The 20767-nt window shown below is 33.5% G+C and overlaps 1 protein-coding gene across 3 annotated transcripts in view; it reads right to left on the bottom strand.

The window, feature by feature from the left end:
• TrpA1 (Transient receptor potential cation channel A1) overlaps positions 1–20767 on the bottom strand; it is an 86866-nt gene that overhangs the window by 49849 nt on the left and 16250 nt on the right. For 2 of the 3 annotated variants that reach the window (XM_076135041.1, XM_076135042.1), the window contains exon 1: positions 15026–15163. The exons of the other annotated variant lie outside the window; for it this stretch is intronic. In XM_076135041.1, coding sequence (XP_075991156.1) covers positions 15026–15163 — 138 coding nt within the window. Of the gene's footprint in view, positions 1–15025; positions 15164–20767 lie in introns of those variants that run through there. 3 annotated transcript variants of the gene reach the window in all.

Raw genomic sequence — 20767 nt, 5'->3', positions numbered from 1 at the left:
ACTATTTATAGTTTACCGTATTCGTATTATTAAGAAAGGATCGGTTTCCAATCTAATGAACAAGTAAGATTTCTAAGAACCTTTTCGTACAGCTTTAGGTGATTTTCGAACATTTTCTGATGTATTTGGCAAAGGATAATACGCATGATTGATCATTGTAATGGTCACAGCACGCACTGGCCTTCATCATGAAAAAAGGTAAAGCAATCTATCACAATGTTACTAAGGACAAATAAATCCTTACTTTTAAGTCTTGTATACAGTACCTCGATTCTCTACCACTATCGTCTACCGACAACCGACCTGTCTGTCTGTAAATCTGATCAGCGCCTCTAACCGTACATTCTAAATGTCAAAATTTCGATAGCTAGCCGGTGTCGGTAGTCGATAGTGTTAGAGAATCGAGGTACAGAACAACGAGAAAAAACAACTTCGTAGAATATTCGAGAATCTAACATATCCTAGACGTTCAGTTGCACTCACTGTTTTGTAAACAACCATTAGCGTTAATCCCCGGTTAAGTGTCCGCTTACTCGTATCGGAGAAAAGCTTGTTGTTCTTTAAATTGCAGTCGTTAAACTACAGGTTTCCAAGAATTAACGAGTTTAATCACCACCTGACTATACACAAAAGGTTTGGAATTGAGAAAAATCATAAGACCAAACCAATACCACACTCACTTAAGCCTTTCTTAAACTGAGGCACAATAAATTTTCAAAAGATATAGGTGTGGTATCAACAACAATTGTATCGTCATAGCAATTAAGTTAAAACACAGTCCATGACCTGACAATTGAAAAGGCAACCACTTATCAACTAAAAAATAATTAACGTATGACATGATATTATCAAGACATATATCTGACATCACATAATTGGATGCGAAGTGAACTATTGAACGTGAATAGAAATAAAACAATCAAGCAAATTGAGTGTGAATGGACCTTCTTTATCGATTTGTTTAGTCCTTGACGTTCCCGGTTTATTTCGAGAGTACTTATAACCGTTTATAACTTACTGTATTCTTTAAAAAACATGTCGAAATTCCACATAGTTCTCGTTGAATGGTCATTCTCTTTGTATCAAAAGATGAAAGTCATTTTCCGCAGTAGAAAATTACGAAATCAACCAAATTTTCAGCTGGTTCATCAGAAACTTATAATATAAATGTACCTATTTTAAAATTCTGTCGTATCGAGAGGTCTCTGTTAGTCCAATTTGGATGGAAGCCAAGTGGGCTAAGAGTCGATGTATCGTGAAATACGTGAAAGGTTGCAATGCGAACGAATAAAGCATTTAGTGACAGTAACAAATGTGAGGGAAGGAAGTACTTTGTTCTACGTCGAACAAACGTAAGCTAGATCTCATACCATCAGGAACTATTTATAAAGCTTCTTTACAAGTTGTGGATACGCTATGTCATGCTGAAAGGCTTTCGCGAACTACAAGTCCGCTATAAAGTCGCCCCACCAATAACCAACTTTTCGTTGAAAATTGTAACGTACTTCGAAAGAACGAATTCGCAAATATTTTTAGACTCAAACGTTCGACAATCTTACATCGAAGATTTGTAATCACATACAATTTGTAATTATCCTTTGTTTACGTTTTTACTCGTTTACTTTACCATAAATATGATTGTAATTAATTCGACACACGTTACTACGAAAAGTCAAAAGGTCGTGCACCAACCCTTTACGTGGGAGGCCAATAGATACCGCTCACCTTTTATCTATTTTAAAACAGTATGTTTCTAATATTAGAACATGTATTGATAGTGAAAGCTATTTCGTACGGTAAATGTATCAGATTCAACTATATGTTGGACCTTTGAAACTCTATACGAATACACCGCCACTCGTACTCTAAGTGAAAACTTTGTACTACATACTAACAGCCCTCAGGCCATGATAGTTGGGTCTATGGCATTTGTAATACAGAAATAGAGTTAGGTTTTGAGAAAATGACAGACATCAACGCGCTATGACTTTACTCTACAGAATTTAAAGAAGGATTTTTAATCACACCGGTAGTCAGTAGGCAAAGTCGTAGAAGAATTGTATTATTATAAACAGAGAGAACAAAGGTCAAAATACAATAAAAATACAACACATTCAATCGTTCCCGAGGGCATACATGTTGACATAATTTATCAAAAAGGGTTGTTTAACGTTGACAAAAAAGGTATCGTTTGGACCTAAGCCTCGAAGCTCAAACAATATTATGTCAAGATTTTAATTAACAATATTCGATATCGTTTATAACCCTCAGTGGGTTATGCAGGAAGACCCATAAATCATGCTTAAGACTACAATTTATTAAAGTCTTGTGACGTATGGACATTTAAAGCGAAGCGAGGATCATGTAAATGATGGATGTATGGAAGCAGTCAAGACTAGGTTAGCCTTGAATATAAAAAGGAGTTCAGCTTTTTAAATTGCTAACAAAATTCCATGACAATAACTTGACGTTGTTTTATTTTTGTTGCGTATTTTTTTCCTTTGAGGCCTCTTCCTGGAAAGCTCATAAAATTTTCACGGCTTTCACTTTTGAATTTCAGATCATCAGCAAAAAAATTACAATTCTACAAATTTTATTCTAAAAGATAATGTTTTGATAGACATTCAAACTTTAGTACGTCTTTCATGTGCAATCAACTCTTTAAGTTACTTAAAAAGAGTTGGTTATGATTATATTAATTTTAAAGGCAAAAAATACTGAAGTTGATTGTACAAAAGTATATAATAAGTTTTCGGCGAAAACTTATTATATACTATAATCCCAAGTTCTTAACTAGTCGACAAAGTCCTATTGTTATTTCTTCGCGTGATCAGTCGTGACTTATTAATGTTTCTGTGCCGAACCGGTGTTAAATACTCTTTACGATTGTAGTACTTTTTGATCGTCGTTTGTTATAAGGCAGGTAAGCGTAGGTAGCAGAAAACACATTATAAAATTATTATAATAAGTTTTGAACAAAACAATGTAGCGGTGATATTACTTAAAGGTTTAAAACTAATTAGTAGAAATGTTCTAAAAAGAAACTTAATCAAAGAAATAATTCTCAGTATCGTGGGAATACACGTTTGAAACATAGAAAAGGTTTTTCAGACGAATGATTACGCCTTCATAATGAATAACGCGAATTTAATACATAATTATGTTAAAAGTTTTCAGTAAAATATGTATTGCTAGTTACATTAGCAAAAAACTAATATTGTTAAAATACATTTTAAACAAAGAACTGACTGAGATAGTGATCTATCAACGCACAGCCCAAACCACAGGATGGATTGGGCTGAAATTTGGCATGCAGCTGCTAAGAAAGGATTTTGATCAATTCTACCCCCAAGAGGATAAAATAAGGGATGAGATTAAATGAAAAATCCTAAGTCACAAACCACACGAAAAAAGCTAGTTGCTAATATAAAATACGTCTAACTTCAAGGAAACCCTCGAAGAAATCAACAGCAGAAATGGCTACTCTGTTTGATAGTGCATTAGGGGAGAGTAGACACCTTGTCAGATACCAAAGCTCGGGTTATATTGAGTCCCCTTACACGATACCAAGGTTCTATCATGGAATTTCCAGTAATTTCTATCTTTGCTTCGCAATATTTACCGTAGCAAGACTCCGCAAATGATATCGTTAAGAAATATCACTTGACTGACAGATAATTTTATTCGTATTGTTACTAAAATTAAATTGAAGCTATTAATATTCGTAGAACAATTTTATACCACTTAAACATTAACAAATTAGAAATCAATCAGTAAAAGTCCTTGCGGATTCAAGGAAACTCCGACCTTAATTGTTTAGATCTGAGAGGCTGATCGTAATCCAAGTTAAAGTCCCAAGGTTGGTACTAACTCACTGAGATCACAACAGCGATAGCACATATACAAATATGTAAACGAGCGTCGTACTATGAGCTACTAAGTTTGAATGACATCGCACGCGACACTGTTGTCTAGTAATTAGGTGTTGGGTGACAGTAAGCCGTCGTTATTTTCATTCACTGTACACTTGTAGAACATTCTAGAAAGTGTTTTTATACAGCCATTTTCATTTTCGAAAAGTAACACTTTGAAGCCTTGTGGTTGCACTAGAAATACATAGAATATAGTACATACAAGTCATGTTAATTTATAAATATTTATAAATAACAAATATTTTTGGACAAATCACACACGGTCATCTGATTCCAAACTAAGCAGAGCTTGTACTATGGTAACTAGACAACTGATAAACATGCTTATATACTTCTAAATACATACTTATATAGATAAATTAACATCCAGGCACAGAACAAATACTCGTGTATATAATTATTTGTCCCGGGTGGAATTCGAACCCGCCACACGCGGCACTATGGTTATTGCGGCGAGGTGACCACTTAAACCATTGTGCCAAACGTGCAGTTGCGTGAGTGAGAAAGTCTGGAGAATTGTAACACAACGCTACCTTAGCCTAGGCTTAAAGTCTCTCATAGGCTTTTTTTAACTAATTTAATGATATAATAGCAGTTATTGTTCGTACTTTTGCAGAAAAGAAAAACTTTGCGTTATAAAACGTGAAAGATTCTAAGTAACCAACAAGCTAAAAAACTCTATAAACTTAGATTATTGTTTACTGTATATAAATAGGTATTTCTGGACAGTCTAAGAATAGCCTTAATCAATACGAAGTTCATCCTTAATCTAAATTGTATTTGTTCAGTAACTTTGACCACAGACTGTACGAAAATATAACCTTCGCTTGCGGACCAAAGTTGTTAAAAATTCCTATGAATGACGAACTATATAATGAATATTAAGTACTAACATGGTTAGTGCTTCAGGCAAGTTATTTTAACAACTTAATTTGCATTTTATTAGAATTTAAATGCTCATAGATTATTTTCGTGAATTGTTATAAATCTAACGTAGTATTTTAAGATAGTAACTAAGATGTATAAAAAGTGAAAAGGTTGCTTTTTATAACGTACGATTGTAATTTAAAAATGTATATTTGATTCAGGTCAATATTTTGAACAAGCTTATCTTTGAATTCTAAGGATTTGGTTGCCTTTAATTTACAACTAAGAGTGCTAGTTTGAGTTATGAAGAATATATGATAGTTAAGTTAGGAATCAATAATACAGTTTTGTTATTTGAATAGCGGTCATAATTGTGTTTATAGTCAGTCGAAAAGAAAACAATGTTTGACATTACAAGTAATAAGTTTTTGCATAGAGTTACAAATAGATTATATTTTGATTTATCTGTGTATCTTAATAAGGAATCTGTGCATTAATATCGTCTAAAGATTTTAAAGAAGTTCATATGTATATATAGTATGGTTATATTGTAGTAAGGAATACTACACAATAACTACATACTTTATGTAAGTGGCCAATATATCAACTAAGAAAAACGTTCATATTACTTTTTCACAAAGTTAGCGAGTTCTTTGAAACAATTAGTATTGTTTTGTCTGGGGAACCAATTTGTTGCTTACATTTCTTTGAGTCAAGTAGTTTTATTTTTGTGTTGCTTAAGAGTTGATGAAAATAATATTACAACAATATTAATAATTGCTTATAAACGGCTTTATTCCTCAGCAGTTTCGGCAGTTTCGTTTGAGAACTAAACCCAAGACTTTGTGATTACCAATCACATACACTATCGTATGATTAGAAAGACGGTTATTGTTTCCGATTTCATTTTTTTGAAAACTATGTTTTTGTTTAGCAAAGTTTGTTAGATTTTTGGGTAAAATCGTGAAGGCGGGATCAGTAGTACTGTCTTCTATCAGAGTGACTAACAATTTAGCAAAGCGCTTAGTTCTGATAACAACCCGTATTTTTATTTGACAAAGAAATTCTGGCACTCATTTTCACCGGTTACAAACATAAAAATCCCGGACACTGAACTCCACCGTCTCCTCAACAATATTAAAAAGTAAGGCACAAAAGTATCACTTACAAAGTTGTCGTTCGTAATAATATAAAGATCTCTGTCTTCTACAGTTACTATTACTATATTCACAGACAGAAAAACCTAATAATTCAGGAGGTAACACATTACTCTAGAGATTAAATTTCGGTAGGGTCAAGGACCGAGGGTAGAACCACCCTCACACGATGCTAATAATAATAGAATTGTAATATCCTTAAGAGGAAACGTTTGAACAATGCACCCAAAAACCGCTAAACGGGTTTAATTAGAATTTGGTACACGGACCGAGCCGTTTGAGTATTGGAGCCACAAATCGAATGTTTTTGTATGTATTTGGAGAAGTACATACCTACCTACATAACTGTTATAACCATAGACGTCTGAATGGTAGTGTATACGACTGCTGCATGATAACTAAGTCTCAGCTTTAATTTCCAGTGGGGGTATTATGTATTATGCTGTCGAGATTTTTCAATTTATTTTGGAATATTCTCAATAGTTAATAATAGTTGTTTGAAGATTAGTGAAACGGAAATAGATATAAAATCAAAATTCAACTTATTTAGTTTCTATAGACCTCTGGGAATAAGCCCTAAATCTGAAATAAAAATCTTGAGTAACGATCGTCCAAGTTTAAGTTAATGAATTTATGAATTGTCAAAAGGCTCGGCAAATCAGAACTCTTGGCGGCTCTTTTTAATAGCCAATATTTTATTTTATTTTTACAAAACATTGATGTCGCTCGAGTTCATAAGTAAGACGCATTGTCCAGTCATCAAACCTTTCTTACATATTGTAAGAAAAAGGGTGACGCATGTCGCTCACTATTATAAAGAAACATTGTAAAGGGCGAACCGTGGGTATATTTCAAACACTACTTACACCTTCGGATTAAACGTCACGTTTGAGAAAATAGATTGACATCCATTATGCACTGTAATATGAAACCGAGATAAGAATAACATCGTTTAAGGAAAATATTGTTACTTTATTTAAAGACTGCCTCTATAACGCGTGAACACTGTGTCTGTCTACGAAACATGAAATTCTGGGTTCAATTCTGAGGTCAAAGTGCTTTGTGGCCTATTTAACCATCGTTAATGGCGAAACGCGATGTATATAGTACCACTCGGTCTACATCTTCGAGTATAAATTCGTGATTTTATGTATGCAATATGCATGTAACCGTGCCAGTTTTGATTTCCATTCATGGTTTAACCACGATATCTATGGTTATGCAACTTTATCTCGGCATGGCAACTTTCCGATATTAGAAAAATGTTGATTGTGTTGTGTCCGAAGCGTGACTTATTGTGTGTAGGTACCTCTAATAAATGAAGGTGTACTTATACCATAGACCGTCAGAATATTTACCTAGCAAATACGTGAACTCGAGGAAAATAAATCCATTTCTTGTTTTGAAAAATTGTATATGCATGCATGGTGTTAACGGTCTGTTGCTCAATGTTGCTGAACGCAATTCTGTACAGTCGCTACTGTCGGGTATCGAAAGTTTGACATTCAGAATGTACTGCCAAAGTAGTTCCTACGGCGTCCATTAGAGGCGTTGATCAGATATTCATACAATTTTTTTTGATAACAAGCCGGCTACCGGTAGTCGATAGTGGTACAGAATCGAGCTACTGGAAACTTCGTTTACACATGCTGTTATCTCTGCTCTGCAAGGCAGAGTGTTGCTAGCGTTGACTACTGTCAACGTGGCTAATGTTGACAGCAATTCCACAACACGTTGATTCAACTTTGTTGCTACACAAATGTTAACCATGAATACGGGGCTTAGCTGCCGTACTTACAAACGTCACCTTTTTTCAATCAAATTTGAAATCGTATATGAGTGGCAAATATGAAACATTGTTTAACTAGGTAATCAAAGCTTTTCTTATTTTACCTTTTTCTATAACCCCCGGCTTCTAGTACATTAAGCGGTAGTTTATCTATTCAATAGCGGTTTTATATTTGATTAAACGCTATTGAATAGATAAACTACCGCTAAATGTACCTCAGACAGAAAAGCTTTAACTTTGTAGTAAGCAATGTTCCTAGACGCATAATTTTGTTCAACGTTTAGTTTAGTTTTCGATTATTTCAAGCGACAGTTTACAAATAAATCGATATACAATAGACTACGACTATCGCTTGTCTCTCTGTCCTCGCTCAAGACAGATTGTCCAGCAATATTCTATTACGTATTATTTACAAACAGTAAAAATAAAAATAGCCGGCGTGAGTCTGAAGTTGTTTGTATCAGTCGTAGACTGTCACGTACACATCCACTAACAAATATTTGCTCTCGGCACGTCTTGTACGTGAATGACAATGCGACAATGAATACTACAAACACTACATTCTTTGTTGTTTTATTGAAATGTACTCGTTGTTGGGCGTAGTAGCTTGTAGTGCAGTGAATGATTATAAAATATGCATATTTTTATTATATGTACGGAGATTGTTTATTTGTAAATTTTAAGACGTTATTAAAATAAGAAAATCCTCTTATTTAAATTAGAAATCAAATTACTCTAGCCATGCGTGTGTTTCTTCATAACTGAGAGCATACTTAATTATTTATAAAAAAGACTTCATCTTAAACTATGACTAACAAAACATATTTACAATTATAATATAATGAATAAAAAAACTGTATTATGTTAAATACATAGCGTATGCTTTATAAAACAATAACATCTCGTTAATGTATCATATTAATTACTGCGATATCGACCTGTTGAAACCATATTTTGCTACAAAACTCGTAACTGGATATTAACTCTGGTAAAATATCTCAGGTCAGTTTATCCCAGGTATTAGTATCAAGGTCATATTTGCTGAGAAAACACGAGAGAATATACTGAAATATCCTTTCTATTTTCCCGAATTTAGGCGTCTGACGTCACACAAGGACTGTGGTGGCTTAACGTGGCCTTCGCTAGTATTTGTCTAGTCACTAAATACCGCAGGACGGACCAAACTCAATGTCAACCAACAAAAGGTTTGGAACTTTGTATTTGTTAACGGGTCGAAGAGTGTCAAACTTTCGTGTGTGATTTTATACACGCAAAGACAAAAATAAATGAATATCATTGGACAACTTATACACAGTTACCTAAATCCAAATTAAGCAGAACTTGTACTACTGGTAACCAGAAACTGATAAACATACTTATATACTTCTAAATACATACTCATATAGATAAATTAAAAGCCAGAATCAACAGATATTCGTGCTCATCACACAAATATTTGTCTCGCATGAGATTGAAAGCACCAGGCGACACTACAGATATTGCAGCAAAGTGACCACGTCAACCACGTCATACGTGCAGTTACATAGGCTTCGACTGCCTCTGGTGGTTTAGGTTGCCACGCCGCTACTATTGCATCGGGAGGTCGTGGGCTCGATTCCCTTACAGAACAATTATTTGTGCGATCCACAAATAATCGTTTTGGGTATGGTTATAATTTGTGCCCCCTCGTCACAAGAGTAATTCTTATTGCGGAATGCGGGAGTTGTCTTTTTTTATTCAAATTAAGAAAAATATGATTTTCCTCAATAAACATATAAAAAGGTAAACGAAGGAACAGTAGCCAAAAGCATATTACAATAAACCACGTCAATAGATGGTTACTGTATTGTTATTTGTTTACGCAACCTCCTTTATTGTTTACATCAAAGGGGTAACATAAACCAGAATTATTGCCTTCTTATTGTGAAGTGCTATTCCATATAAGACCGTTATGATACTTCCTACTCGCTTTAATTAAGACCATGGTGTTTTGTAAACAATTGTGCTGTGTAAAAACTGTAATAGATCATCGTGAATGACAATAGCAATGACGACGGTGGCGTAGCTATTGCTCTAGGTGTGCAGATCTCGATACTAAAAACTACTTCAAATTTACGCTATTTTAGATCTTTTCTCTCTTGTTCTTTGCTCGGCTTTGTCTGCGTGGAATTTTATCCCTTTCGGAGCAGAATTATCAAATTTTAGTATTCTCATACACTTTCACGCTTGCTTCTTGCGTTCAGTTGTTTGGGCTTTGCATCTGTCAGTAAGTCACATACACAGTATCGAAAAAGTTTAATCTATACAGATTGGATCTGTAGTTTATCTACAGTCTGTACTATCGAGTATCGAGAGTTTGACTTTAAAAATGTACTGTCAAAATAGTTCTCACGAAGCCCGGAAGAGGCGCTAAACAGATTTTCGGGTAAAAGTTATTGGTTGACAGTAGTCGATAGTTGTAAACAATTGAGCTGGTAACTGGTGCTTACTAAGTCCTTTTTGTCACACATAAGATTGTACAAACATAAGAAATAATTGACTTACAAGGACCAAATAAATCAGCTTACAAAGGTGACTTCCAATTACATAATATAGTAAAGGTTCAAGGTGCTGGACAGTATAGTATTTGAGATCTAGCGCTTTGAAGAAATTGACAGTATCTTGACAGTGTGACTACTATTATTATTTTTAACATATTTTTCGAGTACATCGCGTACCTTGCATAGGTACAGATAGACAGACAGGCACAGACACCTATTAAGTGTCTTTCTATGTGAACCTATGTCCCAAATTTAAGAGGAATAATTCAATTACTGGGACTAATTGAATTACATTTATAAGATATCATGTCAGACATATGCATATTTGAGACACTCATGTGTATGTGTGCGTGTTTGTGTATATTATTGCATGTGTGTGCGTAAAAAAATGGTTTTCTGGTACGTAATTATGCCTCAGATTACAAAAATGCAACTACAATGTACAGAGATCGAACATGTGACGTTACAAAGATGACATGTAACTACGTACATAACACAATTAAGTATATAGGCGCTGAACAGTATAGTTCAAGAGATATAGCGTCTTAAAGAGATTGCCGGTGAAATGTATTTTTTGTATTTGTTTCAAGTGCATTTGGTACTTATTAAAGGTACAGACAGACACAGACACGCGGACAGACGCAAACACTGACACTGAAGTAGGTACAGACACCTAATAAGTATTTACTATATGAGTCTATGCCCCATAAATGAGAGCCAGAATTAAATTATAAGGACTAAATAAATCACATTAAAAAGATAACTTGCCATGAATATCCGTATTTACGACGCTCATTTGTGTGTGTGCGTGTTTGTATGCATTGTTGTATGTTTGTGCGTATTTAATTGGTTTTCCGGAATGCAATTATGCCCCAGATTACAAAAATACAACTACAATGTACAGAGATCAAACATGTGACGTTACAAAGATGACATGTAGCTACGTACATAACACAATTAAGTATGTATGCGCTGAGCAGTATAGTTCAAGAGATATAGCGTCTTAAAGAGATTGACAGCGAAATGAATTTTTATGTTTTTTCCAGTGCATTTGATAATTTATTACAGGTACATATCGACAACAGACACGCGGACAGGTGCAGATACTGACATTGAGGTAGGCAAAGACATGTAATTAGCTTTTCTGCATATTGATATGCCCCAAAAATAATAGAAGTTATTAAATAACCGGGTTTAAGTAAATCACATTAAAAAAGTAACATGTCATGAATATTCATGTTTAAGGCACTCATTTGTGTGTGTGCGTGTTTGGGTGTATTATTCTATGTTAGTGAATATAATATTGGTTTTCTGTAATGCAATCATGCCCCAGATTACGAAAATACAACGACAATGTACAGAGATAAAACATGTCGCGTTACAAAAATGATACGACATTATGTAACACAATGGAGAGTTGAGGCGCTGAACAGTATAGATTAAGAGATATAGCGCCTGAAAGAAATCGTCAAAAACTCAAAGCCTATAACCTTTGATGTTTTTTTGACGTTTCGAACGAACTATTTTCTAGATTTTTTAAAATTAGCGCATTATGTACATCTAGTGAAAAGGTTCCGATAAATGAAGTCCATATTTTTTAATACCATGTAATTAACGCGTAAATCGCATTTAAAGGCGTATAATTCCTGAAATATTTACGTACATACATAATAGAAATAATTAACGTACAAAGGCCAAATAAATCAGCTTACAAAGATGACATGTAATTACATAATATAGTAAAGGTTCAAGGCGCTAGATAGCACAGTTTTTGAGATATAGCGCTTTAAAAAAGTTGACAGAATCTTGACAGTGTGACCACTTTTATTATTTTTGACATCTTTTTTCAGTACATCGGGTATCTTTCATAGGTACGGGCATTTAGACAGACACCGACACCTAATTAGAATTTTCTATACGAGTTTACAATAAATAAGAAAACTAATTAAATTAAGATAGAACAATTTTGTGCAGGTTATATTTTTTCTTTCCTAGTGGCAATAAACCGGTAATTAAGATAAGGCAAAACTATCCAAAATTTTCAGGAGATAAAAGTGCAATTTGTGCATTTCTTACTACTATTTGACTTTCAAAGTTCTTGAAAATTTCTTTGCACTTTGAGAATTCTTGATTTACCAAAGCGCAACTAGTTTGTTGTGTTGTTTGAAATCTGGAATTTGTGCTTTGTAGTACTGTCGTAGTGGATTGTAACCGAACAGTTGCACATACAAAGACCTTCCGGAATAGTTTGGTGGTGTAAAAGTTTTATCAGAAGGGGTCAACTAATGGAAATAGGTCACTGAATGAGTTACAACTTCGTTGTGTCCGTCTTAACTCAATAACTAAGTAAAAATATAAACAACTATCCTTTGACGGCTACTTTGTTCAAGTTTGAAGGCTTTCTGTGCCTTGGATTATTCTCTAGGATAAAAAATATGAAACTTTATTTAGGTTTTCTCATCTTTGAAAATAAAATATGCTTTACTCTTTACAATAAATATATCAAATATTAACCTTTGTCTAGAGGGCAAGGTATTAAAACGTATATTACAGCAATTCAAATGAATTTAGCTATTTGTACAAATTAACAAAATCGAGCGTACACGCGCAACGAGCATTCCGCTTTAAAGTATTGTAAACGTCCTTCAATATAAGATGACATAAAGGAAATTGTGTTATTATTAAAGTTAAGTCATCCGAGGGTTTCTGAAGTTTTAGATTTTCTTGCTTCGACGACGGTCGACAACCATCACAGACAATAGTTGAGATCGAAATTGTTCGCGCTCTCTGAAGCACAACATCGTAGCTTTATTAAGAAATTTCGATCAAATGTATCACGTTTATTGAGAGTTACTCATGATCCTAATTTAGTAATAATAATACATAGTAATTTGGACGAAGTAGTCAAATTTTCTATAAAAAATTCGTTGAGGCCTAGATAATGGAGACACAGGTGGTTCGTGATCTCTTTCAGAACTCAAATCGTCAAAGAGAATATACGCATACATACATAGGTCTTACATAATGTAACGCTTTGTAAAACTCGACAATATTCCCGTTTTCAACGAGCGTGTGTTTTGAAACGTTCAACGCGCTCCCTTTATGTATAGTATCTTTACTATCGTCAGAACAATCCAATTTTATTCGTCTGAATTCTTTTTTTGTAATAATACACGGCTATTGTATGCCAGTACTTCATATTATGTTACTCGCCCAAACTTTTGTGTTTCAAATATAAAGATGATTCGAACGTGCCTCTACAACTACATATATAGAATGGAGAAACTTGATAATGTTGTACAAACTAAGACACTTATATACATGCTTAATATGTAAATCAGTAGTGCATTTCACGTTATGTTGTAAGATAATAAATAATAAACAAAACACAGTATTCTTGTGATGATTTTATAGTATTTATAACATTTTATAGTGTATAATAGGATTCATCACTTCATAATTATCGGTTAACTCATCAAGCAGTATCGTGACAGGTGTTTTCGTTTTGACGTTACTTTCTCGGATAGATCCATAATTTATCTAAAGATGAAAAAAGGCTTCAAGTTTCTTTGTAGTAGACAAAACATAAAATATTTTTGATCCACAATTATTTACCAAAAGTAAAAACTATAATTAGAATTCCATTGTTATTGTCAATTGTTGTTTTTCAATGGTCATCTCAATATGAGTTATTTTTCTTCCCATTATAATCGTTCAACCATCTCTGAGATAAATCTCAAGCAAATTTTTGAATAGGTTCGTTTATATTATTTCCGTTCGACATGAATGCGGGAAATTCGTCAAAGGATCTTCTATCGTCTTGTGCTAATTTTCCTGGTCTGATTTTTATCTCCTTTTGATGTCGAAATGATAAAAAGCACAAAAACCTTTTGTGTAATTACCGGACTTATTAATCGATTTCTCATTGAAATATTTGCAAAGAATATTTTTTTTATTTAAAATTTTATTTGCTGAAAAGATAGCTCCTAATTTATAATTACCGTTCCACGTGGGCTCAAAAACTAAGAGAATTTATTCTATTGTTTGCAAAAGTGGAAGTCTTTCACAGTCGGATTTCTCATATATTGTAGGTTAGCCCAGGCAATAATATAATTTGAGAAAGATCTATACTTACTTTAAATAGAAGAAATATTTGACACCCACGGAATTGTCATTTCAATCAATCTTTCTATTTGCTATTTTTTATTCAAAAAACATAAATTACTCTATCAGCGAAACCTTCCAGTCTAACTACAATAAAAATCTATATTCAAATGTTGTAGTCTTTTATCTTTATCTGAATCTAGTCTGTCTTTTGTGGTCTAGAATATTCATTATACAGTTCAAAGTATTGCTTTATAAAATAATAACACGAAATTAATTATATGTAAAAATATGAATATTTATTTCATAACAAATTAGTAGTCTATAACGTATAGCCTGCGGTGATGTAAACTCCTTAATTAGGATCTCTATTGCCTTCAAAGAAAACGGCGCAACAGTCTAAACTTCTTCTTTGTAACTAAATTAAAGGTCCAATTTAAAAGAGGAAATTTTAATTTACTTTGAAGCTTCTCTTGAGCCATAATTTTAGTTTCACACTCGAGTTTATTAATCATCCGTTAATTGTTGCTGTGAAATTATTCAGAGTACAACTGAGTAATATTCAAATCTGCGTTTGCCATTTGTTCGTCCGCCGACCGAGGTAATTATAATATTATTATATGAATGTTAACTTACCTGTAATATCTCCTCAACAGAAGCTTTGTTCACGTTCACAAGTCCAAGCATTTTTGACCAATGCCGAGGAAGCTTAATAGCGCCACTTTTTAAATTCTGCAGGTTTTTCAAACGCTTCGATTGGGTAAACGAACCCATCACACACGAATATGAAATGCGATAATTGAAATAACACAAATTCTGTTTAAACCCGATTATTGAAATCAAATTCTAAACAAGAGGGAGAACAAGCGTCGATTGTACGAGTGTCATGATCGCGACGGAGTGAGCGAGCGGCTGTGCCGACTACATGACTCCTACTAAACTTTCCGTCTACGGGAGCCGGTTTTATACAACAAATATCCTTCTCGGGAATTTTCAGTGTCTTAAGCATTTTCTTAATATATTATATACAGCGAATAACAGTCCTAACTGTATCTTTTGAAGTATAATGACTCATAAATATAATACATTATGCTAAAGTACCTTTTAATGGGAGTTGACAATTTTCTAAATTTCTGAGATGTGTTTAAGGTTATTGCCATAGAATACTTAATACAAAAGATTAAAGCGATTATTTAGGATATGAAGTGCTTTTGTTTTATAGACTGTAAGTGCTATACTAATGTATGTAAATTAGTTAAAAGGCAGTCAAGTTGTGCCCTCTAATCTTAGATTATCTTAATATTTGTGATTGTATTTATTGGTTAGTGGTTACTGTGATGGTTTGAATAACATGAAGTGCTATTCAGCTTGACTGATTAAGATTGAAAAAATGTGTTTTGTTTTGATACGTTCGTTCATACTGATTGATGTTTGGGACAAACAATATATTCATATTGTAAACAGTATTGTGTAACGATGTGCTGACTGATGATATTACATTATTTTGTTCCTTTAGTATATCAGACAAATGCATTAGGTATGCTTAACTTCGGCTATACGACACAACGTAAGATATGACCGTTTTTAAAATAGAAAAGTAGATACAAAGTACAACTCGAGATTCTTACAAAAATAAAACCATTATCCTTAAAAGTTGAATCCGAGGGTCGTGTGACCGTCAAAGAATATAAATCAATTTATTTATAATAAGAAGTTTTTATTCATCGCTAGAACGATCATTTAAGAGTAAAAGCTCTATTAGAAGCATCAGTCAATTTGACGGGATCGACGGGTAAACCGATCACGTTGAGAGCGGGTGCTAAAGACACGTGATTCAACGCTCACTAACTATTTTTAGATTATATAAGGCTTAACATCGCACTATCCTAGGAGGTGAATTGTATAACGCAATTGAAAGTCATGAAACTTCTAATGATGGTAAAAATACGATCATTAGTTCGAGATATTACATATCATACTTTTGAATCTTCCTATTCAATTTTATCGTATGCTCCAAACAGTAATATAATGTACAATGATACAATTTAATGATGAATATCAATTGGGCTAAATGATTGAATAATTGAAACTTTATAAATTATTGTCTTTCAAAGACTTCCAAATTCGTTTATCTACTACAAAAGAAAGCAGCAATAATTTTCTATCCCACTATACGAATTGATATTATTGCAAATAATTTAAAAAGTAATTTGGATTCCTTCGACTAGTAACGATTGTAGAAACTATAGACACATTCGTTAGTAAGTAAGATCTAGTTCGGCGACACTAAAACTTGATTGTCCCAAACAATAGGACCTTAATCCCCAGAATGTAGGGTTCAAGGGAATGAGAACGTGTTTTTTCTTAATAAAGTAAGTGCGACGACAAGTATATACAGGGCGTCGTTATCTTGTCTTTTACGACTGTTATGAGGTGAAACTGTACCGAGAAAAGTGGTTTTTAAGGTTCCATAGTTGAGAAGAAATAGTTAAAGTATTGTCACGTGTCATGACCCAATTTCGATGTACCTATTTAGTTGGAGTTTTTGTTATAAATACATATACATTGTCATGTTGAATCGTACTTTTTGATGTGAAAATATCAATTTATTTGTTGCTATTGATGCAAAAAAACAGTGCTCGGTGTTTGTAAAATTACGGGAGTTAATAAGGTAATTTCACAATTTTTATTGATAAAAATGCTTTCAAGAATATAAAAACCAACCACTTATTATTAAAATAAACTGTAGTATGTTTACACTGTAGTACATTTAGCGAGACATTAATAATCGGATTTTCTAGTCCAGAGACTCGAGAAAAAAACCTGTTATCGACTTGTTATCGATATTTTTTACATGGAAAATGTACAGTGCCTCTAGCGCTTATAAAAAAGAACTCTTTTTAACTAATTTGCAAAATGTCAACACAATCGGGAGATAAGATAATACGTGGATTTTCAAGGTTCAAACGACTGCATTGGTTGGTCACTTATACAAAACATAACGTACATGCCCAGAATGTTAAAAAGTTTTGAGATATTTAACAAATGAGTAGTACGTAGAAAGGCTGAATTTGGTAAAACGGGCCAGAAATTATTGGGCACACTTGATGCATTCGTATAAAATTTTATGATTTAACTCTTTACTATGAGCTATAACAGGTTCAGATTTCAAAACTAATACTTTAATGTAACGGGACAGTCACGTCTAACATAATAGTCAAAGCTAAGGAAAAATACTTAAACAAAAGTAAGAAAATAAGGGCCGTAGCAGGCATTAACTCGTAGCAAGCGCTACGAAGTCAAGGACGTGGTTTTAAGCCATCTATCGGCGCAACGTTGAACTAGTTACAAAGTTCTGTATCAAAGGTTTCCACGACGAGTGGTTTGGAAGATCAGATACCATTTAAATGGGGTAAAGATCTATACTTTGTATTTTAAATAGTTTAATTTGAGAAGTTTATTTTAATTTATTGTATGAGCCAATATTTAATTTCTATGTGAGTACTAGTGTCGATTTGATGTAAGGCTTTTTGGTCGTAAACTCGTTTGTCAATCACATCAAAAATGCAAAAAACTGGTTTTGATGATATTTGGTAGGTACTCAGTAAGATTTTAACCCGTTAAGCAGTTTTACACAAGCGAAGTCGCGGACCAAAGCTAGTGATTAAAAATTCGAAAGTTTGGCTGTTTCAATTAATGTTTATAGAGTACGAATTAATTAAACTTGGCATTATAGCTTACGTTCCAAAATATTACCTAGACTATAAAATATTAAATACTCCACAGAGACTGATGCGGGCATGAGTTAGAGATAAATAAGAGGATATTTACATAACCAGTCTCAATTAAACTGACCCTTCAATAGGATATTATCATGAATTAATAAAAACGGGAAGGACTGGTATAATAATGATAATAATACTGTCTGGTTTAATTCATTTCGCGAATCATTTGTCTGCTTCACAAAACATCTGCTTTATGCATACTGAATGAAATCACCGTTGTTTAAAAACAGGTTTTTGATAGCAACGTATAATTATCAAGTCGTAATATCATTATGTCTAAATTAATCCAGATTGATAAATAAGAGACAAATGTTTTGACGCAGGTTACACTGGCTGCGGTCAGGCATTCTAAGCTAAATTGCGTACTTGCGTTGATTCCCGTATTCTATTATATAATAATAATAGTAAACGGCGTCTCTGATCTCCTCCTTTTCCAATAAAGTTAGGCCAACTAACACCTATGGGAAAAGGGCTTGATTGTATGTATGTACGTAAACATGCAACTCTAAAGTTCAAAAGTTAAGACAACAAACCTGCTCTGTAATATCTTAATAGTTCAGACACATATCTTAACATTGAGTCTTCTCTTTATTTAAAATAGTCAAGAGGTAAGCTCTTGACTATTTCAAACCGGCGAGTACTTATACATATATGTCAAAATGAAGTAATATCCAATGTTTGTATAAATCATGTTACCCTGCACATTCATGATCACATTACCACTGCTTACAACTCATTTAGGAACAGGCATTAGCTTATTTCCAGTAAATTAAATACATATGTGACTTTTAATATCAATGACGTCTATAAAGAGTATACGACGGTGTTCATTGGTTACAATGAATTAACCGTTCCAAAAAATGACTGAAGTAATTAATTCTCGATGTGAGTGTCCGTAAACCACGAACTACCTCACAAAGGCAAATATGCATTGCTGACAGGGGGTTTATATAGGGGTGCCGAGCGAAACTTAATAGCGCGATCTAGAAAACCGTAAAAATGCAATCCTGCCATCTATCGAGTAACGAGGTAAATATTTCGACGTGTTTTTTTTTGTATGAACTGCATTAACAAACAAATGGTACTTTAAATATGAAATTATCTAAAGTTTCTGGGTTTAAGAGTGGGTTAAAGTGACTGTGTTGATTGGCTGTTTTACAATCTTTCAAGCCACAATACTCTTGTACAGTCATGTACCGCTAGGATTCGTTTTCTTTTGCCATTTTTATTACCTAGCCACAACAAATATTTCGCCAAATAATAACTTAAAACGTTGAATGATTGATTTTGGTAAGTTCGGCCAATTTCTTGGCCATCCTATATCAATCAAATTTAGTAGATTAAGCTGTAGTTTTGGGTTATATGACAATAACGCGACAGGCACAATTTATCGAATCTTAGATCTTAGATAAAGAATAAAGAGCAAGAGCGCAATTATCGTAGCAAGCAGTTAACTCGTAGCAAGTGCTAAGAAAACATGAATGTGGTTTAATGCCATCTATTGGCGCTAAGTTGAACTAATTACTAAACTCTGTTACAAACTTTTATACGAGTTGTATTCAATCATTAAAAATTACTAAGCAGATTTTGATAGCATTATGGGCACATATAGTTTATAACATAGTTATATTTTTTACCCCGTAAAATGTATTCTTGCCGAAAAGCGGGTAGTATCTAGTACCAAAACATTACAAAGCCCTTAAGAATATTATTTTGTCTGTGACTCGGGCGTAGTCGTGGGTGAGAGCTAGCTAGCGTGGGAGAGAGTGAAATAAGGGAATCTTTACTTAACCAGTCTCCTTCCATTAAACCGGTTTCGAAATTCCATTAACTTCAATAGAATATCATCGCAAATTAACAGACAGGGAAAGACTGGTATAATAATGCTAATAATACTGTAATCGTCTGGTTTAATTCACCGGATTCAGTTTCGCGGACCATTTGTCTGCTTCACAAAACATCTGCATTGTGCACACTGAATGAAAACACCTTTTTTTTTAAAACAAGTTTTTGACAACAATCTTTTAATTTGAATTTAAAACTGTGTACTATTGCCATATAACAAACAGTGTATATTTAATTTTTAGACCGATTTATTTATAAAAGACCGTTTCATTTATAAAAGCTTAAGCCCAATATTTAGTGTATTGTAAGTAGGTAATCACGAATAATGATGACTGCCATTTTATAATGATTGCGTACGTTTGTAAAGTTTGAATTACAATATATTATGTTAAGATGGTTATGTAAAAAGAGTAAATGAGTGCAGATTGATGAATAAGAATCATAGTGTAGGAGACAACAGAAATGCTCCGTGTGGACGCTCTTATAAAAGTCATACACATTGGAATATGAAATTAAAATCATCATCATTCTTATGATATAAATAATTTGATTTATTTCTTAACGTCCAATAATTACTTTTCCGTTACTAAGAACACAAAAATCAGCAATGTCACTACGCTGATGGTTATAAACGAGATGTTATTTGTGGTTTAATTAGTTTTTATAATATATTGTTAGCTGAATGACCGGCTGTCCTTCATCAGTTGTAGATCCACGATAGACTAGTTCAATGAAAGGGAAGCTTTCT

Source organism: Anticarsia gemmatalis, chromosome Z (assembly GCF_050436995.1).
Source record: "Anticarsia gemmatalis isolate Benzon Research Colony breed Stoneville strain chromosome Z, ilAntGemm2 primary, whole genome shotgun sequence".
NCBI classification, from domain to species: domain Eukaryota; kingdom Metazoa; phylum Arthropoda; class Insecta; order Lepidoptera; family Erebidae; genus Anticarsia; species Anticarsia gemmatalis.
The sequence above is the reverse complement of the archived record's forward strand: the minus strand, read 5'-3'. Positions and strand labels throughout refer to the sequence as shown.